Source organism: Podarcis gaigeae (assembly GCF_964106915.1).
Source record: "Podarcis gaigeae genome assembly, chromosome: 14".
Classification (NCBI taxonomy): domain Eukaryota; kingdom Metazoa; phylum Chordata; class Lepidosauria; order Squamata; family Lacertidae; genus Podarcis; species Podarcis gaigeae.
The window spans coordinates 15,012,454-15,035,025 of NC_139690.1; the positions used below are offsets into that span (position 1 = coordinate 15,012,454).

General features: G+C 43.0%; 1 protein-coding gene across 4 annotated transcripts in view; it reads left to right on the top strand.

Moving 5' to 3' along the window:
• The first annotated feature begins 343 nt into the window (after positions 1-343).
• SPPL2A (signal peptide peptidase like 2A) overlaps positions 344-22,572 on the top strand; it is a 35,918-nt gene continuing 13,689 nt past the window's right edge. Inside the window, exons 1-12 of one of the 4 annotated variants that reach the window (XM_083712719.1) lie at positions 346-1,201; positions 5,842-5,961; positions 6,529-6,711; positions 7,615-7,698; positions 11,039-11,172; positions 12,784-12,932; positions 15,616-15,712; positions 18,458-18,559; positions 18,934-19,015; positions 20,683-20,757; positions 21,930-21,986; positions 22,316-22,369. In XM_083712719.1, coding sequence (XP_083568845.1) covers positions 1,148-1,201; positions 5,842-5,961; positions 6,529-6,711; positions 7,615-7,698; positions 11,039-11,172; positions 12,784-12,932; positions 15,616-15,712; positions 18,458-18,559; positions 18,934-19,015; positions 20,683-20,757; positions 21,930-21,986; positions 22,316-22,369 — 1,191 coding nt within the window. In that variant the 5' untranslated portion in view covers positions 346-1,147. Of the gene's footprint in view, positions 1,202-5,841; positions 5,962-6,528; positions 6,712-7,614; positions 7,699-11,038; positions 11,173-12,783; positions 12,933-15,615; positions 15,713-18,457; positions 18,560-18,933; positions 19,016-20,682; positions 20,758-21,929; positions 21,987-22,315; positions 22,370-22,572 lie in introns of all 4 variants that reach the window. The other 3 variants (XR_014557929.1, XM_083712720.1, XR_014557930.1) reach the window with 3 other exon arrangements.

The window sequence follows — 22,572 nt, forward strand, 5'->3', positions numbered from 1 at the left end:
CAGGGGTCCTTTACCTTTACACCCAGAATCACCTACACAAACATGGGAAATCATAACATTTCTTCTCCTTCCTGTCTCGAAACTCATGCTTGGAGCAGTGATTTCAAATGTAACATTTGACTGTGCAACCTGAGTACCATATAAATCCACTGGATATTAGTAGATTCCAGTAGGGCAGGACCACACCTGGGGCAAATGACAGGCAACCTGGAATGTCACATGCATCCAAAAAGGGCAACATTGAGCGCATGACTACCAAATATTCTGAGTTTTACTAGCCTCAGCAGAACATGCATTCCTTCTGTCCAATATAAAGATTTGGCAGGGGGCGGGGAATATTACACTATTAAAACAAAGACCAAAAGACTTGTCCTTGGGCCTTCTGAATAATAATAATAAAAAACTCTTTAAAATTTAAAAATCTTATGCCCCACTCATACTCCCAAAAGGGAGCTCAGCTGGGCTTGCAACTTAAGAAAATACGGGGAGGTGGGGGGGGGAGAATTTCAAGTGTTTTTAAATTGTGAAATTGCTCTGGAGAGGTTTCATATGGAGCCATACACCTAGTACCGCCTTGTCTCCTTTACAAAGCGAAAGGGAAGAGACACTTCGCTATTAGGCGTGTGTTGTTTTGGCTTTTGGGCAACTCTGAACAGGCGCAGGAACCCGGCGAGGAATTCTGAATATGCTCAGAGAACCGTCGGCCGCTCAAACTCGCCACATTTCCCTACCCGACAGCCGCCAAGCCCCGGGGCCTCAAAAATAAGCAGCCGTCTCTTTCCCCCCGCTGCCCAAAGGCCTCGAGGGCTGCCCGAGAGAGACCTTTGAGACATCTTGGGCTTCCCCTCAGGCGGGCCGCCTCTCCTCGCGGTGAAATCCCGCCCAGAAAAAGGCGACCCGTTTGGGACTCGCCGCTTCAAGACGGCCGGGCGAAACGAAAGGAGAAGCGGAGGAGCTCGGCGGCGAGGAGGAGGGCGGCCGGCCGGCCTCGCGGATACGACGAGAGAAACCGGGGCGTGATTTCGTGTGGGTCTGTTTGTGAGTTAAGAGAAAAGAGAGACGCGGAGGAGAAAGGCCGCAAGGTGCTGCGAGGGAAGAAGACCCGTTTCCAGACTCGGCGGCGGCGGCGAGGAGTCGAGGAAGGAGGATGGGGGCCGCCCGGCTGCTCCGGGCCGCCCTTTGGGGCCTGCTCCTCCCGCTGGTAAGGGGTTTGCCTGGGCCCGGAAGCGGGCCTCCGAAGCACCGGGTGCCCGTCGTGCTACTCCGGCGTGCCCCGGGGTGGCGGTCGGGGCGGCTCCCTGAGGGAAACATGGGGAAGCTTCCCTAGCGAGGGGCGTTTCTGAGGCGCAAGGGGCTCGGTCCCGTGTGTGTGTTTGTGATACCGGGTTCTTCTCAAATGCTTTGCCACGTAAACAGAATCACAGCCCGGGACTAACGAAACTATGGCTGTGGGTAGATCTGAGGGGTGGGAAGAAAAAGAAACCTCCATGGCTATTGGTAGGACGGGGTGAGGAGCAAACCGGTACCGTGGCCATTGCCGGCGCTCCCGGCTTGCCTCCCTCCTCCAGGGGCACCGGATTAGGAACTGAATGCGGAATTAGAATAAGTGGTTCCCAACCTTTTTTTTTTTTTTGCCATGCTCCACCTCAGCACCTCTAAAATCCTGTTATCTCCCCCTCCCGTGACATATTATTCTTATTAATGAAAAAGGGAGCTTCTGTTTGCGTGGAGGACGCCTAGAAGGCCATTCACTGTTAATAACTCATTCTTGAATTGCCCCCCTTGAAAATCAAATTGCTCCACTGTGGGGCTTGTGCCCATGTTGGGAACCAGGGAGATCTGATGGGAGATGGTGTGGATTATTATTATCTTTTATCTGGCTGTTCCTATGAATTCACAAAATGCCTCCAGTTCTAGTAGGTAGGGTTTGGTTATGTCAAAGATTCCAGGAGGTAATGATGGGTCTCTGTGTAGACGTTTGGGGTTACAGACGCTTTGGGTTGTGCCTTTTCGGGTTGCGCACCACGCCGAACCCAGAAGTACCAGAACAGGTGACTTCCGGGTTTTGCCCTCGTGCATGCACAGAAGCACTGAATTGCACTTTGCGCATGCGCAGAAGCGCCGAATTGCAACCTGTGCGTGTGCAGACATGACGCTGCAGGTTGCAAACGCTGCGGGTTGCGAACGTGCCTCCCGCACGGATCACGTTCGCAACCTGAGCATCCACTGTGTATGTGTGTGTATGTACACACACCCTGGCATGATCTCATTCAGTGGCTGTCGGGATAACCGCAAGTCCAAGATGCAGGTCAAGTTTTATCCTTGCCCCCCCCCCATGTCCCCAAGTATAGCATTCCCCCTCCCCTTAGAAAAGTGCTTAAAGCACTCCCCCCCCCACCCCGCTTTTAATTTTGTGAGGAAAAGTCAAAGGGTGCAATTCACACCATTAGGTTTGGGAGCTAAACTTTCTCCCTGCCTTTGGTATCTGCAGGCAGGCATTGAGAATTATGCCTGAGACTTTATCTGCATCACCCCAACTGTGCTATTAATGTGATGCAATGGCTCTTAGATTGTTACCAGGCCTAGATTTGTATTTGCAATTACTAATGCGGTTTTAAATAAATGATTTATTTGTTAGTTAGTTAGATTTCTGCAGCACCCTTCAAATGAGGATCGCACTGTGGTTTACAGTGTAAAAACACAAAAACACATAAGGTAATAACAATAACACCACATGCACTTTAAGATTACTTAGCCAAAGATCTGGGAAGAAGAATGTATTCACCTGGCATCTAAAGATACGTAATAAAGGTGTCAGGCACGCCTCCCTGGGGAGAGCATTCTACAAGTCAGGAGCCAACACAGAAAAGGCCCATTCTCATGTTGCCACCAGCCGGACTTATTGTGCAGCACACGAAGAAGGACCTCAGTTGATTGTAGGGTCCAGGTTGGTTCATATGGGGAGGAGTGGTCCTTGATGTATTGTGTCCTGAGTCATTTAATGCCTTCTAGGTCAAAAGTAGCACTTTGATTTGGGCCCAGAAATTGGAAGCCAGTGCCGTTGGGCCAGGATTGTTGTTCTATGCTCAAACTATTGCCACTGAAGTTTCAGAACCATCTTCAGAGGCAGCCCCACATATAACAAGTTACAGAAATCTAGCCTAGACATTACTAGAGTATAGACGACAGAAGTTAGGTTATCCCTCTCCGGATAGTGCAGCTTGGGCTACCAGCCAAAGCTGATGGAAGGCACTCCATGCTACCAAGGTCACCTGATCTTCAAGGGATCCTGAAATAACCCCAAGCTATGGACTTGCTTCTGCAGAGGGCGTGCAAACCGATCAAGAGCAAGCCACAGCCCATTCAAATGGTCTAGGGAACCCCCTACTAACAGTGCCTCTGTCTTATCTGGAATGAGCTTCAGTTTGTTGGCTGTCATCCAGTCCAGGCAAGAAAACGGTCCAGCACATCCCATGCTGCACCTACAGATGTAAAAAAAAAAAAGAGAGAAGTAAAACATCAGGAAGAACTTTCTGTTAGTAAGAGTTGTTTGACAGTGGAACAGCCTTCCTTGAGAGGTGGTGGATCTTCCTTGGAGGTTTTTGAGAAGAGGTTGGATGGCCATCTGTCATGTATGTTCTGGTTGAGATTCCTGCTTTGCAGATGGGTTGGACTTGTTTGGGAGTGAGAGGTTAGGGGGGAGTTGCAGGTGAAATGTTTCAGGCGTACTACTCTTCTGTTTCTGAGCTGCAGCTGCAGCTTCTAGTGAAAAGTACAATTGGGAGGAATACATTCTCTGAGAAGCAGCAGTTGTTGCTTTTTTATTACACACATTCTTTATTGTAACATGAAATTCTGTCCTTGGATGAGTGTTAGAAATAGGACTTGATTCTGAAGTATTAAATAAGTGTTTGCTGAAGCTTTTTAAATACTCTGCAAATCTGTATGAGGCAATTGATCCTTGATAAGTATTGTTACTATACTGTTACAATCTGAGAAATCTGAACATCCACAAATACCAGGGGTCAGCAAAATTTTTCAGCAAGGGGCCTGTCCACTGTCCCTCAGACCTTGTGGGCGGCCAAACTATATATATTTTTTTTTGGGGGGGGGGGAACGAATTCCTATGCTCCACAAATAACCCAGGGATGCATTTTAAATAAAAACACATTCTACTCATGTAAACACACACTGATTCCTGGACCATCCGCAGGCCGGATTTAGAAGGCGATTGGGCCAGATCTGGCCCCCGGGCCTTAGTTTGCCTACCCATGACTGTTGGTACTGTTTTCATTTCATCTTTTGTGCAAACTGTGTTTGGCCTATCAAATCCTTGCTTCTTAAACGAGGGTATGTTCAAGTTCTGTGCACCTTTGCGCAAGCCTGGAAGCTGCAGTTGACCATGGTTTCCTGTTATGTTTGGACCAGGAAACTATAGTTAATGGCTTCTAAACAAGCCAGGATTTCAAAGCATAGCTTAAAGTTATCTTTGTTTGGAAGCCCTTTACAGTATTTCCTGGTTTACGCGTAATGGGAAGCTCTGGTTATCCTTGTCTTGCTGGTTGGTTTCCCATCTCACACCAAGGCATAGGTGCTTAATAATCCAGGATTTTATGGTCCCAACAAGGAACTACTGCAATGTACTACTGTATGTTGGGCTGCCTTTGAAAATGGTTCAGAAACCGCAGCTGGTGTAGAAACGGTTCAGAAATTGCAGCTGTCCAGTTGTTGACTGGGGCAGAACAATCTGAACATGTAACACTGATTCTGGAACAAATGCGCTGGGCTACCAGTGCTCAATTCAGAGTACTGGTTTTGACCTATACGGCCTATGCAGCTCAGGACTCCAGTGCTTTTCCCAGGAAGACATGCCTGGCACTATCTTTTTCTATTTTAGGCACCAGGAAAGGACTTTTCTCTTTACCCAGGCTTTTGGCTATTAATTAGAATGGTGGGATGGGATCAGTAAGCCCTGATGTGTTTTATCTGTTGAATTGTGCTTTTTTATTTTCATTGGATGTTCTTAAATGGTTTTAATATAAGTCACCTTGGGTCACTGTGAGAAAAACTACTAACAAATATAATAACTCAATGAAATTAACGTGTATCAGTTTATCAAGTATAGGGATTTGGATTGTTTCACCCTTTTGTTCCTGTCTTTATTTGTTCATGTAGAAAACTTTTAACCTGCCTTTCAATACACACACACACACAATACAGGGAACAGCAATCAAATCAGCAAAATATCCATAATTAAATAAAGAAGCATATACAGTGCTACCTTGGTTTAAGAACATCTTAGTTTATGAACAACTTGGATTAAGAACACTGCAAACCCGGAAGTAGGTGTTTTGGTTTGTGAACTTTGTCTTGGAAGCAGAACATGGTCCTCTTCCTGTTGAGTGTGTTCCCTTTGTAAATTGAGTCCCCCGCTGCTATGGGAAAGCATGCCTTGATTTAAGAACGGACTTCCAGAACGGATTAAGTTCGTAAACCAAGGTACCACTGTATCAGTAAATATGTGTTAGGCTTATGCAAATTTCATAGTGCAAATTTCATAGTTTTTAATGTGTTGTAGATCAAGCACATGCCAATGTTAGAGTCCCTTTCCCTCATGTTCTTAACATATTAATCTTTCAGATTTTTGGGGGGTGGGAATCTGAGCTGTATGAAAATGCTCTGAAAGGCCCTGCTGTATTCCTAGTATTGGGATCCTAGTATTATGCTTTTATAAGAAATGATTTGGCATTGCATAATCTAAAACCCTTTCAAAATGATGCTAGTCAGCATTTTCATTCGCATTTTAAGGTGGTTAATGGAAAAAATCTTTTTCAATTATAGGTCAACACCAGTCAAGGAATCTTGCATGCAATTCAGATCGATAATCCTCTGTTAACAAAGGACTACTGCATATATTATAACTCTGAGTGGACCTCCCTTCCTAGTGCCTTGAATAACGTTGTAAGTAATTATACTCTTGTATTTCCTAAGAATCAAGTGACTTTTCCTTGGGAAAATATGTCACAATCATTCACATCCTAATGGCACAATCTTTCCATCTAGACTATGCCCTGTATGGTATGTGTGTTCCAGAAAAGGCCCTTGAAGTAAGGCTAGATCTATGTGTGCAACAAAATGTAGTGAGAATGAAGTGGTTTTGAGGCCTGAAAAAGTAGAATGGTTTCAGATAATAGTTGCAAATATTCCCATGGTAAAAGAAACCTGCTGCAAACTGATGACTAGTCTGGATGATGGACTATAGTTCTACATGCAAGGAGTGTTAACGTGGGGAAAACACGTAGAAACAGTATCCCATGCCAGCAGTCTGAGTGGTACAGTAAATACAATATTAAACTAAACCACTAAGGTGTCTGGAAGTGCAGTTTCTTTGCTAACGACTTTTCAGCTTCATAGTGTCATGATCTTTATTCCATCTGTTTTCAGTAAATAATAAGGCTGTTAGATTAACTGCTTCAGCTATATTACAGAATTCTCTTGCACTTCCAATCTTTTCCTTTTGCATCTTAGACGTATACAAGACTGGAGATCTTGACCCCCAAATTGCTTTGCAGTCCCTCGGATGCCACTCATGAAACTGTCAAGGACAAAGCGATTGTTGTGTCGAGAGGAAACTGCACTTTTGTAGAAAAGGCAGAGATCGCTCAGAAACTTGGTGCTAAAATGCTGCTCATCGCCAGTGACACTGGCATAGTAAGTTCTAATAGACATGGCTGCTTTTGCATGAAAAATGTTTTGCTTAAATTGTGGCGGTTGTTTTTGTCTCATTACTGTGGATTTCATTAAGGTGGCGGTGTTTTTCCCCTTTTTGAATCCGAGATGGCCATCTGATAGTAATCTAGAACTTGTCCAATTTTATTTGGCTCCTGAGGGCCCTACGAAATCTTAATCTAGGGTTAGGATTGACGGGGCAAGGCTTCGGTCAGTTGCAAAGCAGTTCTATATTTTGGTGGCCATCATCATAAATACCCTTTCCTTCTTGCTGATATTGATGGTGAGAACTGAAGAGGGAAAATATTATATGCGTGATGGCGACAGATAAAAAGCTGGTGTACAAAATGGCACTCATAAAAAGCACTCCTGGCACTGCCAGGCACTTGTGCCTCTCCAGACAGCAATGAGTCCAGGACTGACCCCAAGCTGCACACCTGATTTTTTCAGGTGAGTGCCATCCTGGACTGGTTGCATATAGGGCCGTAGCTAGGGGGTGGCAAGGTGGGCCCCCACCAGGGACACAGGTGATGGTAGGGTGCAAAATCGGCTTAAAAATATGTCCATAAATTTAGATATTGAATATTGCCTCATAAGAAATGGTTTTAAATAGAGAGTGAATTGAATGGGGTGGGGGGTGGGGTTGGAGGAGAGGCAGAAAGAAGAGCTAATTTGTCTGTGGCTAGGGGGCGCAGTCTGGATTGTTCTGCCAGGGGTGCAAGATCACCTAGCTACAGCTCTGGTTGCATACCATGATCCAGATCTGCCATATTAATATGCAGTAATATGTAGTATAGGCCTAGGGATAAGACAGAATGTTTTGATAGACTTTTAAGCAGAGGTTCGTTCAGTAAAGCAGATGCATTATGAGTGTCCTTTTTCTAGGATACTCCTTATGGTAACAAGACTGCAAACATCACCATCCCAATCACACTTGTAAGCAATGAAGATATAATCAATTTGAAAGAGGTAAGTACTTTTCTGGATTGCTTCGGAAAATGGGAGTTGAAACGGGTTTGGAAATGAGATATTTTGATTTCACTTCTGGGTCTCTGTGGCGATCACACAGGGTCCCTGGACGTTTGACGGTCTATTGACCCTGTGCCACCACTGTGACTGCTTTCTTTGCTGCCACCAACCCATTTCTCACGGGCACACACGGAGTCCAGACAGTTGTTAACATTAACAAATAATCAAGTTTATTTTTATAAGCATGAAAAAGCTTATGGTTTCAGTTAATTTTTCTTGGCAGTTTCTTAATCTTAGTTTCTTTACTGACCCAATGTTACTAACAACTTCAAACTGATTATCCCAACTAACTATCTGACTCCACCTAACAATTCCTCTCACTCTCTCACAACACAGCTCTACCAACCCACAGACTCCCTCTTCCTTCTCCAACTCCCAACTTTCAACTGACTTTCACACAACTCCCCCTCTAACCCTAACTCCTCCTATCAGTTTCCACTGGCCAATCACATCACACTCATTTTAACCCTTTCCTTATGACCCACCTAGGAGGCAAACACCACGTACTCCTTCCCTCTTCTCCCCTCTTTCAGTACTTGGTCAGGTGAAATCCAATCAGATAAATATACTTTTTGCAGCATCTCGTATCTCCTTTGCTCTTTTTTCAGTTTCTGATTACTAGGATGGAAATTCCATAGATACTTTGAAGTCTCTGAAAATACCTTGCTATGTTGTCGTGACTTCAGTAACTTGTTTTTTATCTGCTCTGATATGTTCCTAAAAAGGAAAAGAGATGCTGGATGAAACATCTTTTACCAAAACAAAGCACCTTAATCAAGGGCTGTATTCAACTCATTCCTACGCAGAGTTGAAATCAGAGGTCATGACTCACTCATTTCTTTCAATGAGTCTAGGACTTAGTTGGATACAATGACAATATTTGTGCATTATTTTCTTCTCTGACAGTTACTTGACCAATTTCCTCTTTTTTGTTTGTCTTTGTCAGCATTAATTTTTACCACTGTGTGTTCATTTTGCATTAGAACACTTGCAATCAGAGTGAAGGAGCGTGATGTACTTGGTTTATTAAATGGCCATGGTAGATTATGCTTGCAGCTAAAATCCTCTTTTTTGCATCTTATTTTATTCATTTTGTGTTGCTGCTTTTCATACAATGGTGATAAAGGTGGGAGGCAGTTTCTTAGAAGAATACAGTGGCTTGGTTTGCACATTGCACTAAGTGACACATGGCTTAGCACAGAACCCTGGAAAGGAGATTGTGGCTACTCCTTCCCAGTCATTTTGCTGTTCTGCTGCACTGAGCTATGTTTATGCTAAACTAAGCCATGCTAAACTAAGCATGGCTTAGTTTTTCATACAATAATGATAAAGCATGGTAAGGCATGTTTAGCATGTTGTCTGAACCCTGGTTCACCAGTTAGTTCTCTTCACACTAAACACAAGCTGCAACCAAACTTTCTGCTATGATTTATGTCTCATGATTTTGTCGTCTGTGTGTGAAGGAAAAAGCTTAAACATGTTGCAGAGATCCCAAAGAATAGACCGGAGGCAATTTCATCCAGCAGAGCTTTACTGAGCTCCCAGTGGAGTACAGGATCAGGTTTAAGGTGCTGGTTTTAACCTTTAAAGCCCTATATGGCCTAGGACCCTCATACCTACGGGACCGCCTCTCCTGGTATGTCCCATGGAGGACAGGGAGGTTAGGCTAGCCTCAACCAGAGCCAGGGCTTTTTCGGCTGTGTCTCCAATCTGGTGGAACGCTCTGTCACAAGAGACTAGGGCCCTGCGGGACTTGACATCTTTCCGCGGGGTCTAAAAGACAGAGCTGTTCCACCAGGCCTTTGGTCAGGGCACAGCCTGACCCCCTCCTTTGGCAATCCTCGCAGAACTGTAGCCCAATGGTTGCCATTGATCTGATTTGAACTGATTTTATAATGAAATGATTTTAGAACATTGTATCATTTTACTGTTGTTAGTCTCTCTGAGCCTGGCTTTGGCTGGGGAGGGCAGGATATAAATAAACATTTATTATTATTATTATTATTATTATTATTATTATTATTATTATTACTGCTGCTGCTGCTGCTGCTACTGAAGGCAAATGAGCATAATGGTCGCAAATCCAATACATTCAGGATTGGCACAGTCCGTAAGAAATCCAGTTGCACCAGTTAACCTTAACAACAACTTATAAGACTAAACCTTAACACTATAGCATACAGAACAGAACACCACATCAGAACAAAGACATAGGAAGAGAAAGTGAGTTCAGGCTCCTTCTGGCCTTACCATTATAGTCAGCATAACCTTGACAGAAAGGATAACAGAACCAGTTTAAACCAACTGTACTTAGCTTCCCAGAAGGAATAACCCAAACATCAGAAACCTCCTGCTTTCACATAGACAACTTCAAGAACCCTCTTGAATTAAGCAGAACAGGAAAGATCTCTACACATCAGATTAATACTTTCTGTATTAAGAAATTAAAACTGACAGATTTGTCCAGGAGAGCTAAACCATGAAGCTGGGTTCAGACGACACACTAAACCAAAGCGTGGCTTAGCTCAATGCAGCACAGCAGCAAAATGATTGGGGATGAGTGCTAGGCATGCCCTCTGAAAGGTCTGGCGAGGCCTGCTGAGGCTGTGACAGACTCCATTGGGCCCTCCTGCTGCTATGATGGGGAGGGCCCGATGGAGCCCACCTAGCTGCGGAATATTGAGGGAGGCCGGCCCTCACATTAAAATTTTTGTGGACGCCCATGGCCACCCAGAGATGGTCTGGTGCTGCACGCTTGCATGTCAGTGTTAAGCCATGGTTTGGCTTAGCCTGACATGCAAACCAGGCCAACGGGTGAAGATTGAGCTGTGAATAGTTTTGTTGCTGCAATCTTCTACATTCACATCATGAATGAGAATTGCTTCTTGGTGGCCAGTGTTTTTGTACACTGGAAAAGGGTTTATTCTCTTTCCTGATTTTTTTTTTCATGTTCTCCCTGCATCTCCACTATGTCCTTTCTACAACCTTGTGAGGTTGGTTAGGCTAGCAGGGCTCAAAGTCATCCAGTGATCTTCATGGGGTTTTGAACCTGCATCTCCTCATTCAAACCTAGAACCACCCTAGCTCTTTTCTTGTTCTGGCTGTTTGATGTGCTACAGATGACTAAAATATGCACCTGTAAGCAGGTGGGTTGGTAAAGGAAAGTGGACTTCCTTGCAAGGCTATGTTTCGGAATATCCCAGAATCGTGGTCAGATATTGAAATGTAAAGCACCTTCTTTCAACAGACATCTCTAATCCGATGCTTTTATAATTTCCAGGATCTTGGAAAGAACGTGAACGTGACATTATATTCACCACCTCACCCAAAATTTGACTTCAGCATGGTGGCTATCTTTCTAATTGCTGTGGTCTCTGTAGCATTGGGAGGCTACTGGAGCGGAATGGCAGAGCTGTAAGTTTCCTTGGTTTAACCTTAATATATGAAAAGTTCCTGTTACTGGACAACACATTTGCTGCTACAGGGACAATTTTGCTTTGTGTGTTTGTTCTCTCTTTCTCTCAAACAGTTCCACTGGGGATCGCTCTTTCTCTCAATCAATAAATATGTGGGGATCAAGGTCCTGATCTATAAGTTGTATGGGAAGAGCAAAAGATGGTGAAAAATCCATTGATTTGCAACTGGGCAATAGACAGTAGTTAGAGCGTCTTTCAGGTAGAGCTCAGGGAGACCTCCGTCTGAAACCCTGGAGAACTGCTGCCATCCAATGAACAAGATGGACCACACAGATTTCCCAACAAATCCAGTATCCTGTTCATGGATAATTCCATCTGAGCAGGACAACCAGCTGGATACAACCCGGTGGAGTACAGGATCAGGTTTAAGGTGCTGGTTTTAACCTTTAAAGCCCTATACGGCCTAGGACTCTCGTACCTATGGGACCGCCTCTCCTGGTATGTCCCACAGAGGAACTTAGGATCTTCAAACAAAAACATCTTGGAGGTCCCAGGCCACAGAGAGGTTAGGCTGGCCTGAACCAGAGCCAGGGCTTTTTCGGCTGTGGCTCCGATCTGGTGGAACGCTCTGTCACAAGAGACCAGGGCCCTGCGGGACTTGACATCTTTCCGCAGGGCCTACAAGACAGAGCTGTTCCACCAAGCCTTTGGGCAGGGCACAGCCTGACTCCCTCCTTTGGCAATCTTCACAGAACTCTAGCCCAATGGTTGCCATCAATTTGATTTGAATTAATTTTATAATGAAATGATTTTAGAATGTTGTATTATTTTATTGTTGTTAGCCACCCTGAGCCCGGCTTCGGCTGGGGAGGGCGGAATATAAATAAATAATTATTATTATTATTATTATTATTATTATTATTATGCCAGAAGCATTCCCATGGAGAAGGCCCAGTTTGATGGTAGACTTGTGTGGCTTTGTTAAGGGCCTCCAAAAAGCAATATGGTCCACAAAGTCTGATTGGACCAAATTAGTAACCCTGCCAAGTGCACTGCTTAGAGATGAGCTGAATACAGAAAGGAATCTCATTAAAGGTGATGTTTATTCAATATAAATAGGCATCAAATCTATAACTGATAATTACTTGATTTTTAATTTTGTAGTGTTTTCTCCATGGGGACACTTTGGGCACAATGCCTGGAAAATACTGTTGGCATTGAAAAGCCACCTGGACTGTTAAGGAATAGGTTTTCTGGAAAACCCGTGCAGAATTTCAAGTCTGATGCTTCTTATGAGCATTTCTCCACCAGAACAACTAGAAAAAGCATTCCTATAGGGAAGTCATAAGAGCAGGTGTCTTTTGTGACTGAAACATATTAAGTTAATATTAATACTAATGAATGGACTAATAAATATTAAGCTCTGCATATGCCATAAGATAAATATATGTTCATTCTATGAACCATGATGTAATCTTGCTGAATGTTGCTTAGTTGAGAAAAGCCAATCCATTACTAAAGCAGAAAGAAACACCCACATATTGACCTATGTTGAAAATGGTAACAAGATGCAGTGAGAGCCTATAACTGCTTCTGTTTACCCTCACAGTGAGAGTCTGAAGCGGTCTTCAAATGATGGAAACAGCGACTCGTCAGAAAGTGAAGAAAACGTGGTTTTAACTCCTATGACTGCTGTTTTCTTTGTTGCCATCTGTTGTATTATGCTAGTCTTAATGTACTACTTCTACAAATATCTAGGTAAGGAGACATTTGGATTTATTCTGGTCTGACTTTCTGAACTTGCCATGCCTCTTTAAGACTGCTTCCTGCTAAGTTGGTAGGCTTGGGTCCGGGTTGCAAGTGGGGGCTTGATGATGGAATGCCCCATAAAAAAAGAAAGAAAACATTCTAGCGAGACTTTTTCCTGATATGCTTTGTTTCTCACAGCAAGGGATTTATTATTATTATTTCTTAGTGTTTCTGGAGGAGTCTGGAGTGGTTCAAGCTTACAAACTCAGTGAAAACTGGGGCCCTGCCTCAATTCAACACTGAATTTATATAGCTTTATTTAGTTCTACGTAGGATGCGCCTTCTGTTCTCCTTCTGTTTGATTTTATATATGCAAGCATACTCTCTACTTTTGCCCACAAGGAGGCTGTAGCTCAGTGGATATTTTTATAATAAATATCCACTGAGCTACAGCCTCCTGGGGTGGGGAGAGAGAGAGAGAGAGGGGGGGGGGGTAAAGGGACCTGTGACTTAGCGGCTTAGTCATGCTGGCCACATGACCCGGAAGCTGTACGCCGGCTCCCTTGGCCAATAAAGCGAGATGAGCACTGCAACCCCAGAGTCGGCCACGACTGGACCTAATGGTCAGGGGTCCCTTTACCTTTACCTTTTAGATTCCAATGTATAGTTAGCAGAGAGAAAAAAGTTGCAGAATTCCCCAAAAATAGACCAGAGGCAATTGTATTTCATCTAGCACAACTTTACTGCTACTGAAGGCAAATGAGCATAATGGTCACAAATCCAATACATCCAGGATTGGCACTGTCCATAAGAAATCCAGTTGCAGCAGACTTAACTTAAACTTGCAATAACTTTGTAAGTCTGAACCTTAACACTAAGCATACTCTATACAGAACACCACAACAGAATGAAGAGAGCCAGTGTGGTGTAGTGGTTAAGAGCGGTAGTCTCGTAATCTGGGGAACCGGGTTCACGTCTCCGCTCCTCCACATGCAGCTGCTGAGTGACCTTGGGCCAGTCACACTTCTCTGAAGTCTCTCAGCCTCACTCACCTCCAGAGTGTTTGTTGTGGGGGAGGAAGGGAAAGGAGAATGTTAGCCGCTTTGAGACTCCTTATAGGGAGTGAAAGGCGGGATATCAAATCCAAATCCAAAGAGAGATAGAAAGAGAAAGTGGTACCCAGGCTCCTTCTGGCCTTTCTTTTATAGTTAGCATGACCTTGACAGAAGAGATAACAGACCCAGTTTAAGTCAGCTGTACTCAGCTTCTCTAAAGGCATAACCCGAACATCACAAAGCTTCTGCTTGTTTCTTTCACACAGAGAAGCTTCCAGAACCCTCTTGAACTAAGTAGAATAGGAGAGATCTCTACACATCAGATCAATACAGTGGTACCTCGGGTTATATACGCTTCAGGTTACAGACTCTGCTAACCCAGAAATAGTACCTCGGGTTAAGAACTTTGCTTCAGGATGAGAACAGAAATCGTGCGGTGGCAGCGGGAGGCCCCATTAGCTAAAGTGGTGCTTCAGGTTAAGAACAGTTTCAGGTTAAGAACGGACCTCTGGAACAAATTAAGTTCTTAACCCGAGGTACCACTGTACTTTCTGCACTAAGAAATGGAAACTTAAAACAGGAAGGAGATAGCAGTATGAGAGAGAAGGGGAGAAGCAACTGTCAGCCCAAAGCAACACCAAACCAGGACTGGCTTCAGGGCAAAGCATATTTCCTCAGGAAAATGCATGAAGACAACAGTGGCTGCAATCCTAGATATACTTACTAGGAACTGAACTCTGTTGACCTCAGTAGCAGCGTTTACTTCTGAGAGAACATGCTCAGGATATTAGCCAGAGAGTGTTTGCGTATGGTAGAATCATAAATCAAAATAGACGGACATAAAAACGTAATAAAATCCCGGAGGAGGCAATGTTACATTTCATACGCTACATTCCACATTGCTAAGAATAAAAAAAACACAAAATAGTAAGTGATACAAGTGAGGTGAAGAAAATGAGGCAAAGGGAACTGTAAAAGGAAAGTAACATTTGAAAGAGCACAGTCATGAATTCCAGATTTTCATAGATAACTGCTGAAAACCAGTGTTGTGGACTGGTATTGTTAATATAATTAATGAAATTCCACCAAGCCACATAAGGAGGGCTTTGCCCTGTATAACTCTTACATTCAATGTTACCACAATGCAAGGTCCAAAATTTCTAGGTTTTCCATTTTGAGCAATCGAAAACTGCACAGCCATTGGTAAAAAGATTAGAAGTGCCTTAGCTCTGGTGTCCATATTTATGTCTTCAGACATAATTTGCAGTGGTTCGGTCACAATGTCCGTAATTTCTTTACACTTCGTTCCAAAAAGTATTAGCCAATGTACACTCCCACAATCGGGGGCAGTACGCATCCCTGCTATTGCAACCTGACCAGCACACGGGAGTAAAGTTGGGTGATATTTGTGAGATCTGAACAGGTGTCCTGCACTCGCATTATATTTATTTTAGGATATGTTCCCAAACATGATACAGACTTTGCTGGTCTAGTGGTCCACATAGTCTTCCATTGTCCATCATCAATAATTCCATCCAGTTTGGCATGAGCAATCTTTTTTTTCCTTTGAATAATTTGTAATGGCATGCTTCTGGCAGTTTGTATTCAATGTATCCTTATTTTCCTTTTTTGTCCAGTGTATGCCGTCATCACAGTTTTCTGCCTCGCATCTGCATCAAGCCTGTTCAACTGTCTTCATGCCATAGTTAGAAAAATACCTTACGGGCAATGCAGGTACAGTCCATAACTCCATATGACTTTCCTAAATAGCTTTGCGGCTAAGAAAAAATATGTTATGTGGTCAGGCTTTTGGCTTGTAAAATGAATGCTTTCCTCTTGTGTCTCACTTGATGAGTCGACTGCCCAGTTGTCATCCTCTCACATCTCCACTTACTCCCCTGATTCCATATCCTTCTGTTTCCCAACCTGCTGTTATTCCCCTCTTTTTCACACAATTAATCTCTAGATCTCCCTCTCCAACACCTCTTCCTCCTTTCATCCTGCATGCAAATGTGCCCCTGTCTTCCCTATTCCTCAAAAATCCATCCCTTAACCCACCTTTCAGCTGCCACTCTTCTCCCCTTTGCCTCCAAACTCTGGGAGTGTGCTGCTGTTTTAAGTTTCTCTCCTTCTCTGCTTGTGACTTCCTCCGATCCAGTTTACACCCTTTTCAGTCCATTGAAGTTGCCCCCAGAAAAATCACTCCTTGCTGCAAAATCTAATAGTCTCTGTCTCTGTTCAGTTCTCATTCTTCTTGTCCTTTCCTCTGCCCTTGATACAGATGGTCTGTTTCCACCCCCTCTCTCCTGCTTGACTCCTTTAAGCCAGAAGCCTCTGTGATGTTGTCCTCACTATGTTCTCTTCCTATCTGTCTAATCATTATTTCAGTGTTTATGTAGGTGGAAGCTCATTTCCTGTTTTCCTTCTCTTTGCTGTGACTCAGAGAACTGTTCTTGGCTTTTTGCTCTTTTTTCTCAAAATCCTCATCAGTAGTTCCTATATGCACATGACACCCAGCTTTCTGTCTCTACTTCCTCACTCCAATCCTACACCTCAGTCTTACCAGATTTGTGCTTGCATGTCATTGCCCAAAACTCAATATGCCAAAGACTGGATTTCTCATCTTTCATCCCAAGCCCTTCTCTCCTTATAACATTGCCGGTGTTACCATATGCCTTGTTGATCAGGCATTCAGCCTAGGCTTTATATTATATTCATCTCATTTGCTCTCCCTGTTCAGTTCATTACCAAGATTCATAACTTTTCTCTTTATCTCCTCAGCAGAAACTCTGCTTCATCTTCTGGCTGGCTGTCGCTAGACAACCTGCAACCTTCTCTTTTCTTCTGTGGACTTGTCTTGGTCCCTTTAAGACAGGCTTCCTCAACCTTGGCCCTCCAGATGTTTTGAGACTACAGTTCCCATCATCCCTGACCAGTGGTCCTGCTAGCTAAGGATCATGGGAGTTGTAGGCCAAAAACATCTGAAGGGCCAAGGTTGAGGAAGCCTGCTTTATGCTACTCTACTGCCAAACCATTCACCTTTCATGTCACTTTGATCGCATGATGTTTCTCCTTAAACCCCTTCATTGGCTTCCTTTCAATTCCCAGATCCAACATGAGTTCCTTGCCCTTGCTGTCAGAGCCCTCCACCCCCTTATCTTAAATGTTTGGATCTGCCTGCCAGAACACCTACATAATGCCACCTCTTTCTTCTTCCAATTCCTTCTCGGTATGGCTAGAGACTGAGCTACGAATCAGGAAGTTCCTGTTTCACCTCTGCCATGAGTTCACTAGGTGACCTTAGGAAAGTCATTCCGTCAGTTGCTTCTCTTCCTCCCCTCCACCTCCCACCCAAATCTGCAACAATATTTATCGGGTTGCCATGTGGGTTGCAACTTGATAATACACATGAAGTGCTTTGAACATTCTGCAAGTATTAGAAGTTATTACTAAAGGAAGCTGCAATATACCCATATTTTTCGCTCTATAAGACGCACCCAACCATAAGACGCACCTAGTTTTAGAGGAGGAGAACAAGAAAAAAAATATATTCTCTCCCTCTCTGTGCAGCGCCTCTCCAGCAAAGAGGGAGGAGAAACGGAAGGGGCTCCGTTTCTCCTCCCGCTTCGCTGAAGGGGCCATAGTTATCAGCCTTCCCTTTTTTTGCGGGAAATTCCCTTATTCCAGCGCCATTTCCTGCTGCTATCACGGATTGTTAGATATCCCGTAGACTGTCCCCGGGACAGGTGAGGCTGCTGATCCCTTATTTTCGAGGCTGCTGATCCCTTATCCCTATGGAAGGGGCGCTGCGCAGCTTTCCCTCTCTGCGCAGCACCTCTCCAGCGAAGTGAAGTCAGAACAGCAAGAGGGATCGCTGCGCAGCGAAAGCAGCAATCCCTCTTGCTGTTCTGGCTTCTGGGATAGCCACTCCAAGCCTCTTCAGGGCAGGGGAAGCGTTCCTCCCGTTGCCCTGAAGAGGCTTCGCGCGGCTATCCTAGAAGTCAGAACAGCAAGAAGGATCGCTGCTTTCACTGCACAATGATCCCTCTTGCTGTTCTAGCTTCTGGGATAGCTGCGCAGCCTGCATTCGCTCCATAAGACGCACACACATTTCCCCTTACTTTTTAGGAGGGGAAGGTGCGTCTTATAGAGTGAAAAATACGGTAGTGACTGATTCCATTGGTCAGTATTGCCAGCTCATTGATTGTCCAGGGCTTCGGACAATAATCTCTCCAATTCCTACTTAGAGATTCTGGAGACCAAACCTGGGACTTTCTGCGTGGAAAACAGTTGCTCTGCCTCAGAGCTATGGCCCTTCCCCATACAAAAAATATGCTTTGACTGGAATGCAAAACCCCCAGAGAAAATTGCTCTGGATGATGCCTGTAGCTGGCAAGCTGCTCTTGTTGGTATCTGTTGGAGAACTAGATGTATTATTTGCTGTATTTATAACATATTATTGTCCCGCTTTATTTTTAGGTTTCCATGCTGGGACAGATGCCTCGAAGTGAGACTCTTTTTTCTCGCTCTAATATGCATAACGACATCTGTTGTTTGGGCAGTGTTTCGGAATGAAAATAGGTATGTGAATAGTTCTCAGATTCAGAATTGAAATGATGAGAAATGCTAGCTTTGTTGCTTTCTAAATCTGTGTTGCCTTCAAAATATTTAGGTCAGGGTCCAAATCCTGCAGAGTCAGGCAGGCTTTTCCATTTTCTCTTTCCATTTTCCCCTTCTGCTCTCCCCCCGTACACAAGCATATGATGCTATTGCATAAGCCTCTTTGAATCCTGGCATTACAGCTCAATCCTATACATTTTTGCATCAAAATTAATTGCACTGTTTTCAATTGGGTTTACTCTGTAATAAGTGAGTTGAGGATTTTAGCTTTCACCTATATGCAATATTTTGTCCCTGTGTTTTACTGCAACAATTTTTGTTTTGTTTTGTTCTAGCTGGGTATGGATTTTGCAAGATATCCTGGGAATTGCTTTCTGTGTGAACTTTATTAAAACACTCAAATTGCCCAACTTTAAGGTACAGTAAGCTTTCCGTCTAGCTAAAATACACAAAGAACACCAATTTCAGAGAGTGTGTGCTGTGTTGAACTGCAGAAAAGGTTGAGTCAATTTTTGCAGCTTAAGCTGTGGTTGGCTAGAGCATCTGATGGAAGTAGACTATCAAATACAGCTCCCAAACCACATCAATTTCTTTTTAAAGTGCTACTGGCTCAGTTTTTCAAATTGTGGTTTGGAGGGCTGGAAATGACCTTGTAGGCTCATGTGTTTATCCTCTTCCTCATGCACCATCACTTTCAGTTTCTTGTTTAGTGCTAATCATAGTTTGCCATGATGTTCAGATTGGCCAAGAATGATTTGTGTTTCCATCCAGACCATAACAACAAACTGTGGTTAGCACTAAACAAGAAATTAAAAGTGAAGAGGGAAGCAAAAGAGAATGTACGAGCTTGCAGTTAGTTTTCAATCCTCTGGACAATATATGTTAAATACATACGCTAGATTAAAAATCTGGTAGCAGGGTACGCAATGTACAGTATGTGTGGATGCAATTTAAATAATGGGAATACCAACTACTATTACAAAAATATCTAGTTCTAAGTTGTAGTCCTAAACGTAAGTTTGGGAAGTGAAATAAAAAATGTTTTGAAATTACTTTAGATTTTTATTTTATGGCTAAAATAATTCTGTTTTCAAAATGAATTGCTAGTGTAAGCTGAATATTGTTTCTTGTATTGAATTGTATTTATCCTTTATACTTAAACTTTCTTTGATAACCACACTAAATGGTGGTTAATTCAAATATCAGTGGAAGCTTCCAATTTCCTCCTTGTGGCCATGCTAGAGAAGAGGGATCTTTTTGGAGATGCTTGATGCATTCTCTTAACACTAGCTAAACCATTGTTTAGCACTGTGCCCAAACTAAGCCAAAGTCTCAGTGTTATGGGCACATGTTTAACATGCCTGAGTGAAGGAAAGGAAAGGACTTCTCTAGTGTTTTAATCTTACTTTCACGGGATCCTGACTATTGTTGGGTACCAACCAAACATGATTTTAAATAATCTCCTTTCACTTTTGAAATGGTGGGTTACAGTGGTGCCTCGCAAGACGAAAAGAATCCGTTCCGCGATTCTCTTCGTCTAGCGGTTTTTTCGTCTTGCGAAGCAAGCCCATTGACAGCTTAGCGGATTAGCGCTACAGCGGTCTAGCGGCTTCTAGTGATCAGCTGTTAAGCGGCTTATCAGCGGATCAGCTGTTAAGCGGCTTAGCGGCTTAGGAAAAGGGGGAAAAAAGCGGGGGGGAACCGCGGGGACTCGCAAGATTTTTTTCGTCTTGCGAAGCAACCCCATAGGGAAATTCGTTTTGCGAAGCGTCTCCAAAACGGAAAACCCTTTTGTCTAGCGGGTTTTCCGTCTTACAAGGCGTTCGTCTTGCGGGGCACCACTGTATTGAACTTTCTTGGCAACTAGCCCTGAGTTTGTTCTAGCCATACAGTTCATACATAATGCTAAGCCAGCTTTCACTCAGGTTTGTTCTGGTTGATACACATTGCTTTAAACGATGGTTTAGTGTTACAAGCAAATGTTGCCAATTTATTTAAATAGTATGATGTGATTGTGCTATTTTTGTAAGTGTTAATGATTGCTCATGAGCTTTATAAAAATAACTCTTTTTTTCGTTCTCTAGTCATGTGTTATTCTCCTTGGTCTCCTTCTTGTATACGATGTATTTTTTGTCTTCGTCACACCATACCTTACAAAAGTAAGTATGCAGGTTTATAACTATTTTTTTCATTAAAGCACACCAATATTGTATGTATTAAAGTGTATTTTTTATTTTTTATTTTTACTTTTCAGGTTAATACATTTCATTAGTTTTACAATCAATTTAACATTTCAAAGTTTGACTTCCTTCCCCCTCTTTCTGTGGTTCCTTAAATGTATTTTTAAAAATATCTTTGCATATCCAAATTCATTTAATTTGCTCATTTAATTATCTACTTTAAATATATACCAGAACCAGAAGCAGTATAGAGTGTGCACAGAAGGTTTGTTCCATTTCAAAGATCTGGGTAAAGAGAATTGTTTTTACCTTGTGCCTAAATGAGACCAACATGAGGGATAACTGAGCATCACTTGGTAGTTAAATGCACCTGAAGAGAGACCTGACAAAATAGGAGACAAGTACTGGGAATCACTTGCATTTTAATATTTTAGAAATTAAAAAACCTGGATTCTAATGAGAGTGAATCCTAAGATTATTCTGAGCAGTTCTAAAGTAAGCCATGAAGCTTTGGCTCTTGCAGAGTACAGTCTAGAGCCTTTGAGTGGCACTGTGATACCACAAACGTAGAATAACTTCCCAATGTTGTGTTCTGCATAACTCCTGCAAGATAGGCTACAGGACCCCTGATTCTGATTGCCTTAAAGAAACAACCAAATTGTCTTAGCGGCCTGATTGCCGAAACACAGTAATGTTTGAAAAGAAAACAGAGTTAATATCCACGTTTGAAACTACTTCTTTTAACACATTGAAGTTCAAATTGTTAGTTGGCCTTTTGCAGTGTGGGTGTCTGCTTTGGATTCTTCTGTATCTGGTGAAATTTTATTAAATTTGCACAATTTCAAGCTTATTTGGAAATTAAACCTGCAGCAGGATTTATACCCGATACTTCTACAGAAGTTGACTTTGGTTAATTCTGCTTTTCAGAAAATTAGATCTCTTTCATGCTGATCTGTACACTTGGGTTCATGAACCGATTCTGTTTTCTTTTTGTGCATTCTGTTTCACATGGAGTTGCTGAGGAATGTACTGCCAAAATACATTGTAAGAGGATTACATTAGATTCTGAATGTTTAAGAATATAAACAATTAAACCCATGTACTTGCTAGGTGAAGGATTCAGTATCACAATGCTCCATTTAAAATTTCAGAGTGGAGAAAGTATCATGGTTGAAGTGGCAGCAGGTCCTATGGATAGTGGTGAAAAGGTAAGCATATAATCATTTGATAAATACATAATTTATACTCATGCTATGTAAGGAATTATCATATTGTGTTTTCATAGTGCTACTGCATTGAGTTTGCACTAACGCAGAATCCGGTTAAAGGTTAGCACTTTGCTATCCTTTTGACTCTTGTTATGCGCGATAATGAAAGATGTGCTTAACTCTTTCAAACCAAAGGGAATCTAAAGTGCTGCACTTGGCCTGAATTTTGCCCTAAATATTTACGTGCAACATGTTCACAGAATATAGCCATTTTTTTCCTACCTTCTTTTAAAGTATTAAATGCTTGTTGACTTGGGTTTGAATCCTAGAATGATGGAAGCTTGGTGGAAGCCTCTGCTGGGCGGTCAGCTCCTCATGAGAAAGTAAGGATTGTATTTAAGATCCTCTGAAAAAGAATAGCATTTGGGATTGGTGGGAATCTCGACTCTCTGTCTCTCCCTTTCCAAATTTATTTATCCAGGGCCTGGATATCAGTGTTCCCCAGCCACCCTTAAATTCAGCACTGTTTTTCTCACTTCACATGGTGCATTTTCTTAACATTCTTGTGCGTAGTGTCTGTTTGTCA